Genomic DNA, 8,607 nt, shown 5'->3' with positions numbered 1-8,607 from the left:
CGCTTCCGGTTACACATTTCAAAGTAAAATCCCGCTGAACCATCCATGAATTGATGATTTGCATCAATTAAAGCAGTTTTTTGTTTTTTTTTTTACAAAAACATATGGGCAAATGTAAGATAACATACGTATTGTTGAAATACACGATATTTAAACAGTTAGGCTACAGATAACAGTTCTGAGAAATACCCACAATTTGTCTTAATGGTGTTTGAAAGTCAACCACATTAGTAAAACTAAATTGTTCATTTGACCTGTCCATTAATGAATGAAGTTCTGATGCTTAATTAATACGCTTAAATCATCCATTCATGGTTGATTCGTTTTGCAAGGAAAGGACCTTCTGTACAAAGATATTGTCACACAAATCATTTATTAAGCAACTTGGTAGTGTTGGAGCCCCCTTATTAGTGAAATGACCAACATGCACCCCCCTTTTTAACCTGTCTCCACTTCATCCCAGAGCAGCGGAAAGAGTACAGGGATAGTTAAATGTATTCAATTGAATATGTTAGTCTATTCCACCTGTCTCACTGATCCTTCATTTTTCGGCAAATCTACGCCGTAGACCATGGTTTTGAAATATCAGTAGCCTGTGCTCTGTACTGATCAATCCCTGACACTCTGTCTGTGGTGCTAAAGTAGCAAACAGATTTTTTTATTATGCCTTTTTCTCTCAGTCCTGTCAATTCTTTCAGTTTCATCTCCAATTTACAATATTCCATACTCTATATATAAAGTTTTGAACTATATCGACTAGTGTCACCCTCATGATTAAGTAGCAACGTGTGGTTGTGAATGAGATAGAACATCATAGAGACATTTGCTGCCTTCAGAACTCCATATAATATTCATATTATTGCCACGATCATTCAGTAGTGTCTGTGCTATTGAAAATACACCCCTAGACTCATGGGAGTTATGTCAACCCTAATCCTGATCCACCAACTGGGCCATCTCGATGTTACAAAACCATAAACTAATCACCAGATGTCTATCCTCTAAAATTCAGTTTTAATCAAATGCATAGTTTTCTAAAAAGGCAGCTTCTCTGCTTTTATTTTGAAGCATTGGTCCACAACGTCCGGTCTCGTTCTGGCTCGCTCTCCAAACTTGACACTGCATCACCGTGCATGCAGACGACAGTGCGCATGCTCCACACAGCAGCTGTCCACACACTGCTCCTCGCTCTCCTTCCTCAAATATATATTTTTTAATAATCTTACGTCATATTTAACCAAGGTTTGCAATGCTACGTTGTTTTTAAAAAACATAGAAACAAAAGCTTTGTCCATTTATTTTGTGTTCTTTGAATCCCCTTTTTTTCGAGGGGCTTCACTTCCGCTTCCTGTTCGTCAGAGCCACACACTCAATTGATATTTGTTCACAGCACGGGACTAAAAATGAACACATCGGTACCTGGCTCAACTCAACCAGCGAACAATTTAACCAGCTTATTATAACCTGCCTTACCGACACAAGCCTGCTAATTTCCATCTCGTGTTTAGACCACTATGAGCAACTTGTGTGTGTTTGCATTCAGTGGAGTGGGCTTACCAAGTGCGCAGAGGGTCTTATCTCGGTAGCTAGCGTTAGCCCTGTAAAGCAGCTGTCTGTGGCCCGCTCTGGCTCTGACGTTTACGGGACAGGTACCTTTCAATAAGCGAAGGTAAATAACATGTACTCTTTCTGTTATTGCTGTGAACAACATTGCTATGACACATATATGCAGTGTACTACTAAGCTTTGCAAGCAGTACTGCTTAAAATCATGGGGGAGCAGCAGAGGCGAGTTTGCAGGACTAGCTAACTTGATATGTACCTTAATTCAAGGCAGTATCTGTGATCTAAATGCATAAACTTCACTGCCATACTTTAAAAACACAAGGATTTAATTTAAGGAGCCAAGGTAAATAATGCCATCTGATAGTACACTCAGAATGACTCAACACACTTGGCATCTTTCCCATATGTTTGTTTATAATTGCAATGCCTGTAAACACAGCTGTAAAACCAGCTGAATCAAGTATTTAGTGTTTGGGATTACCAGCTGCACCTTGAGTCAGGCATATACTTAATCATAAAAAGATGAGAAACTAAAAGCCAGATTTGTAATTTAAATGTATTTGCTCAGGTTTCTAATATTAACGGTAGAGATGTATGACTGCACAATTTTATGATTAACCTGATGTTTTGAGTTACAAAAGAAAGCTAACAATCTTTTGTGTTTTCACGCCAGACTCAGCACCATGAATCTCTTCCGTCTAGTATGCCGCCACAAGACAGCGCTGGTCATTGGCACTGTGTGCAGCTTTGCAGTAGTTCTGGTCTTCTTGGCCAAATGTACCTCAGAGACACTGAAACAGGGCCACCAGGATCCTCCAGGCCTAGCCCCTCGTGCCATTGCTTTACAATCCCATCCAGAGCAGCACAATTCAGCCGCCGCATCCAAAGACCTGTCAGCATTCCTCGTGGTTCTCATCACAACTGGACCTAAGTACACAGAGCGGAGGAGTATCATCCGTAGCACTTGGCTGGCCAAGCGGGACTCTGATGTTCTGGCCATGTTCGTGGTGGGGACTCAGGGGCTTCCCAATGAGGACCTTCAGAACCTGAACACAGAGCAAGGGCGGCACAAGGACTTGCTTTTATTGCCTGACTTGCGAGATTCCTACGAAAACTTAACATTGAAGCTGCTGCACATGTACTCCTGGCTGGACCAGAATGTAGAGTTCAAGTTTGTCCTCAAAGCAGATGATGACACATTTGCTCGCTTGGACCTCCTTAAGGAGGAACTGAAGGGCAAGGAGCCCAGCAGGTTGTACTGGGGCTTCTTCTCGGGGAGAGGGCGTGTGAAGACAGCTGGGAAGTGGAGGGAAAGCTCTTGGGAGCTTTGTGACTACTACCTGCCCTACGCACTGGGAGGGGGCTACATCCTTTCGGCTGACCTGGTACATTACGTCCATCTTAATGCCGGCTACTTCAAGACGTGGCAGAGTGAGGATGTGTCACTGGGCGCCTGGCTGGCACCAGTGGATGTTCGGCGGACACATGACCCACGCTTTGACACAGAATATAAATCGCGTGGTTGCAACAACAAGTACTTGGTGACACATAAGCAGAGCTTGGAGGACATATTAGAAAAACACCAGACTCTGCAGCGGGAGGGCAGACTCTGTAAGGAGGAAGTCAAGCTGCGATTGTCCTACGTGTATGACTGGAGTGTGCCACCCTCCCAGTGTTGTCAAAGGAAGGATGGTATTCCTTAATTTTTGTACTTTTTACGAGGCTGAAGTTAGCTTCCGAGTTGTATCTTCCAAATTTGGAAACTTTTAAGTGGTAACATTTTTAGACCAAGACTCCATTGTTATGTTATTAAAAGTTGTGCAACAGGTCCCTGACATCTTAACAACTTCCTTAATCCTGTTGAAAACTCCATATCAGACCTGGAAAGCCTCTTTTTTCGAATTGCAAGAATTTTTTTCCGTCTTTCATTGACTATATTTTACCAATTTTGGTTCAGGGGTTTTTGAGCTAGACCTGATCTAATGGGTCTGGAGGGAGGAAGAGTAGCAACATTTTCCTTTTTTTCTCCTTTAACCAAAGAGAGTGAACGTCAGGCTGAGTCTCCATATATTAATGCACAGCTGCTCTAATGCACTATGTATGGAGAGGAAAACCATGACATCAACATTTTTTGTTTTTACAAATATAATAAAGGTTTCACAGATCCGATAAAGGGGCTTTAAAAAGACACCATATTAATTTTGACCGGGTCTGAGTACAATAATTTTGTAGTCTCAAACTGGTTTAATATCATCGGAATGGAGAACAAGTAATGAAATCATTTGGACTCACTTCTCTTCTTGTAAATGGAATGTGGTTTTAACCAACATTAATGTGTTTACTGTAATATCCACTACTTTAAGCAGTGTAACGGCAGAGAATTGGCTGAAAACTATTATCCCTTTTACTGTTGAACGGGAAGCCAACTTCAGCCTGCTGTCCTTCTTGGCTTGTAAACTCCTTTCGCCTTGTTACTCGGATCCCTGCTTATGTCGGTACTGTCCTCACCGCCAATTTACCACGTTGGTGGCCTACTTCTCTGCTCTGTCTGTGCTTCTTACTCTGCTGTAACTCTTGCTAAATATTTTTTTTTCCCAACACTATGACGTATGTTTAAAGGTTATTCGGTTTATTTTTTTGTATTAGATAACACGGGGAAACACAGACAGAAGACTCTTACCCTGCCATGACATCTACACTTTTTGTGATTGCATTTTATTTTTTATTTTTTTGTATTTTATTTATTGTTAATTTATTCTGCAGCAAACACAGCACACTGATATCGAGTCTGGACAGATTTACGGTGGCTGTGGTTGCTGCTTGTGAGAAGACATTGTATTTATGAACATGTTGGGTTGGAGATCATGTGTTACAGATATAATTACTGGACCAGAAATGTTCGCTTTTTAAATGTAAAACATTTGTTTACGATCCACGGTACACAAGGTTTCATGTGTTCTGGAGGTGTGGATAACGTGTAAGAGAAAATGGTTGAATGTGTTTTATTCAGCTGGCCTTCCTATTCCTGCAACAGAGTGAGTACATTTACTGTGCAGAGATGTCAAGATACTTTTGTGAGTGTTTGTTTGCAGCGAACCACAGATTCAGATTGAGAAACTTGATAAAGACTTCCAGCAGGCACTTGGTCACTTTTTTTAAACAAGAAACAGCATTTCAAAGTCCGCGAATCATTATTCAATGACTGCCTGCTTTTCTGATGTTGAGCTCTCCGGCCTGAACTTTACCCTGTGATGTCAGTAGCTGTGTCCCAAAACTTGTGAAATGTGTACAGCGTTAATGTGTTGGGAGCACGAAACAGCTGAGGAATGCTGCCAAGTCCGAGCTCACGGCTATGACCGCTGTTACTTTTTTTTTGTGAATAATGACATGACTATCTTCTCTCTGTTGTCACTTGCAGATACTGATTCAGTACAAACTCAGTTCCGGTGTTTGTTTTTACGTACATGGTCGGCCTCCCTGGATGTTTTATTAAACATTTTAAATGTATTCTTGTCACTTACGTTCTTGTTTTCTCTCATTTCAAAAGTGACGTCACAGTCAAATGCGCTCGGGTTGTAAAATTCTCCACAAAAAGCTGGATTTTTACCAAGAGCACCGGATAAAATGTCTTAACAATACTAGAAAATACAACAACTTAACTAACTATGATATTAAGGAATGATTATAGTGTAAAAACCCTTTTGGCCTTGTTGTCTTTACCTCCTCAGACTGTAGAGGAAATAGTTAAGTTACAGACTGACTAGTGTGTTTCTTTCAGTGTTGATACCGGTTATTGGTGATAAAGGAGACCAATGCACATTTGGTGTAAAAATCCAAATCTTAGTGTCAAAATGTAGAATAAACATTGACATTGGCCCTGATTATCGCTCTATTTCTTATTTGAAGCATTTTACACTGAAAGGACACAACTCAAAACTACCATCTGATTTCACATGATCCATATGCATTCACCTTACTCTCAAAATAAATCAATTTGATCATTGCAATTTGAAATATATGCAGTTGTCAATCAATGATAAAAGTTTAGCGGACATTGTTCACAGTGTTAATTTGTCCCTTGTGTCGTCATGAGGGAAACGTTTGGATGCGTTTCAGGGTTCCTCTCACACGGACAAACTCTGGTACGTTCTGCTGGCCCTCGCTCCGCTTCTTCTCCTCCAGCTCGTACTGTAACACAGGAAACATTTGTTGAGGCATCCTCCTTAATGAGATTATCTGCAGGTTTCTCAGACACACGTGCCCAAAAAGCTCAAAGGTTATGACATATTTTGTGTGCCCCAAGAGATTTAGCATCTTTTTCCACGACTACTCACAACTTGTATCTTCTGCTTCCTTGTGCGTAGCTTCACCTCCAAGTCAGAGGGAGGACGGAGTGCCAGCTCCCTCTGCCTGTGCTGCTCTGTCCTTTTGTTGTCCAGCACACACAGCAGCTCCGGCTTACTTCTGGGCAGTAGACCCCTGAGAAAACATGAAAAAGTACTGATGATTAGCTGGATCACTGGAAGAAGGTAAGACCCCAAATTACCATAAAACTTCTTACACTTGTGTGCAGCCTATCAATATCATTTACAAACTTTGTTGTGAACGGTTCTTTGCCTTTCCAACCAAAGTACCCGCAACATTTAATCTAGGGAGCCACTTTTCAAGGAGCCAAAGGTTCCTTTAACCCATTGTTGTCTGTGTTTCAACAGTGGTCTGAAAATGAAGTGCAGTGAAGTGAGAAGTGACTATATGAGTGCTGCAAGTGCTCCAAGTTCTTAAACAGTCAGAAATGTTCAACCCTTCCTAACATAGTCCCTAGTCATTGTGGTTGAAAAGCACATGGTTCTTCCAGAAGGTTCCTAGTGAGAGAGGCTGCTGATACAGAAGTGTGACTGAACATACACAGTAGGCAGGTGTACTTCAATAGAAACTGGTTCTTAACGGAGGATTATCTAGAGCAATGAGATCATTACATTCGGACAGATTGTTGTTGACCTAGCTGTGCAGCGAGATTAGCGGTGATCTCCAGCGAGATGTTGTACCTTTGATTTGATCATGTTAAATACAACCTACACATGCTGCTCATCACAGACCACAACAGCGGCCAGCTGGGCGGAGGAGGCGTAAGAGGATTCTTTGACTGCGGCGCGATCCAGAGAATGACTCTGGTAGATGTTCCCTGACTAATATCTCATTTGGGTGTCTGCGGATCAGCATGTACCTGCTGCCTAGGTGACCTCATGGCAGACAGCAGGCGCAGAGCGAGCTCAGGGTTTTCTCACCGTCTGTGGCAGAAGAGCAGCTCTCGATGAAGGGCTCTGTGTTGGTGAGAAGCCAGGATGGGATGTGGCAGCCTTCTCGGTTGGATGAGGTCACTGCCCTCCTGTTGTCGACCCTCAGTCCCCTGGTGAGGTGGGACCATCCAGCAGTGAAGTCTCTCTGATACGCAGAACAAGTGTAGTCACATATCCTTGTTAGTCTTTGTACACACACGAGCACAATCTGCTTATTCAAGTTACATGTGTTCCCATAACAAGGACTTTAAAAGTGATGATGAAGATGATCGCATCATCTGTTTCTTTAGATTTTTCAAAACTTGACTTTAAGCTTATCAGTTTGATTTTATCTTACCTTCTGTCTTTCGAAGACCCATTTTGTGTGATACCTAAAGAAAGAACAGCAAGATAGTCAACTTCTATTGTTAGGTCCACTTTGGAAGTTGAAATGCAGCAAAGCTCTCTTGTATATGCTTTGCACACATGCAAATCTTCACAGACCATTTCGCAACTCTTCAGCATATTGAAAACAATCATATCAAACGCTGGGAGCCATTTCTGACGTATATGAAAATGCTATTCTTATTCTAATATTATTATTATTATTATTGTTGTTATTATTATTATTATTATTATTATTATTATTATTATTATTATTATTATTATCATTATTATTATGATCAATCCAAATACAAATTAGACTGGATAAAAACCACCATGACTACTATGTTACATTAATTTTTGTGTGTTTAAGAAAAGTATGTATTTCATTTCCTTTTCCTTTAATCAAATTACATTTTTCATATTAGTTCTCTTTAATTTGTCTTTCTGTTGCTTAAGGAAGGTATCAAAATGGACAACATGACACTTTTTCTGTTTTTGATATTTCATGCTGAATGTTAGACTGGAATCAACACATCTCGACATGCTTTCATTGACATGTGGAAGAAAAAGTAATCAGATGCGACAGCACATGGTATTTTGTTGCTGGGGGGAGCTGTATATTGCATTCAAAGAGACATCCAGTGATAAACATTTTCCAAAACAAGAAGCTCTGTAGTCGTTCTGTTTGTTTAATGGATTGAAAGGAGGTCACAAACCAGTCTGTTCAGTCTGTTCACTGACTCTACTTCTCTTTGCTACATCTTTTGCCAGAAGCAATAACTTTTACAGGACATGGTTTGTGACTACTTTCAGCATCTTGATGAATGCTGCGGTGAGCTTCCTCTGTCTTGGAAATCATTTTATTCCAACTCCTAATGTTCTTCTTCCATTCTCTGAAAACCTGAGCTTTGAACAAACATACCCAAACTCAAAATATGATTATGTTTAAGTTCTCCCTACTTAATCATAATCATTACTACCTTCTGTTATGGTCCACGCCCTTGTAAGTCTTCATCACTCCATAAAAGCGATGACAGAACTGGTCTTACCTGTGTGCTGTAAAGACGCATTGCTGAAAGCGAGATGTGCTGAAGTGTGTTCTCACTCGAAGCGCATGCAGAAGAATGAAGGAGCAGAAGCTGCAGCTGCAGTGAGGCTGATCTGAACAGGTGGGCCTCTCTGTCCTGTGATCAAATCTTATTAACTGTTCCACAACCCTTTGTTCCACCCTTGTTCCCTTCAGGGGAGAAACTCCTGTTGTCTCTGAGGCAAGGGAACAACATATGGAGGGATTAGGATAATGTAATGTAATGATTAGGATGATGCAACGTGACATAACAACAAACAAATATGGCTTTTGTGGCTCTATGTTGTGAATA

General features: G+C 41.0%; 2 protein-coding genes across 2 annotated transcripts; one reads left to right on the top strand and one right to left on the bottom strand.

Annotated features, from left to right (window-relative positions):
• The first annotated feature begins 1,208 nt into the window (after positions 1 to 1,208).
• Positions 1,209 to 5,072, top strand: b3galt6 (UDP-Gal:betaGal beta 1,3-galactosyltransferase polypeptide 6). Its single transcript, XM_030418484.1, has 2 exons — positions 1,209 to 1,669; positions 2,239 to 5,072. Exon 2 carries the CDS (start codon positions 2,249 to 2,251, stop codon positions 3,266 to 3,268), a length of 1,020 nt encoding a protein of 339 aa, XP_030274344.1. The 5' UTR covers positions 1,209 to 1,669; positions 2,239 to 2,248; the 3' UTR covers positions 3,269 to 5,072.
• A 285-nt stretch (positions 5,073 to 5,357) lies between these two features.
• On the bottom strand, positions 5,358 to 8,347 carry LOC115582518 (protein FAM107B). Its single transcript, XM_030418492.1, has 5 exons — positions 8,278 to 8,347; positions 7,200 to 7,233; positions 6,851 to 7,007; positions 5,900 to 6,044; positions 5,358 to 5,753 (listed from the first exon to the last, which is right to left on the bottom strand). The coding sequence occupies exons 1-5, from the start codon at positions 8,296 to 8,298 to the stop codon at positions 5,652 to 5,654; spliced, it is 459 nt and encodes a 152-aa protein (XP_030274352.1). The 5' UTR covers positions 8,299 to 8,347; the 3' UTR covers positions 5,358 to 5,651.
• Between the last annotated feature and the right edge of the window lie 260 nt (positions 8,348 to 8,607).

This window comes from Sparus aurata, chromosome 6, assembly GCF_900880675.1.
Source record: "Sparus aurata chromosome 6, fSpaAur1.1, whole genome shotgun sequence".
NCBI lineage: Eukaryota > Metazoa > Chordata > Actinopteri > Spariformes > Sparidae > Sparus > Sparus aurata.
Note: the sequence above shows the minus strand (reverse complement) of the source record. Positions and strands in the feature narration are given on the sequence as shown.

Bases quoted from the DNA above. Each gene is read 5' to 3' on its own strand.
- b3galt6 (XM_030418484.1), top strand. From the start codon at position 2,249: ATGAATCTCTTCCGTCTAGTATGCCGCCACAAGACAGCGCTGGTCATT.
- LOC115582518 (XM_030418492.1), bottom strand. From the start codon at position 8,298: ATGCGTCTTTACAGCACACAG. The intron at 7,008-7,199 runs GTAAGATAAAAT...TCTGCGTATCAG, and splicing joins GGGTCTTCGAAAGACAGAAG to AGAGACTTCACTGCTGGATG. The intron at 5,754-5,899 runs GTGAGTAGTCGT...CCTGTGTTACAG, and splicing joins GGAAGCAGAAGATACAAGTT to TACGAGCTGGAGGAGAAGAA.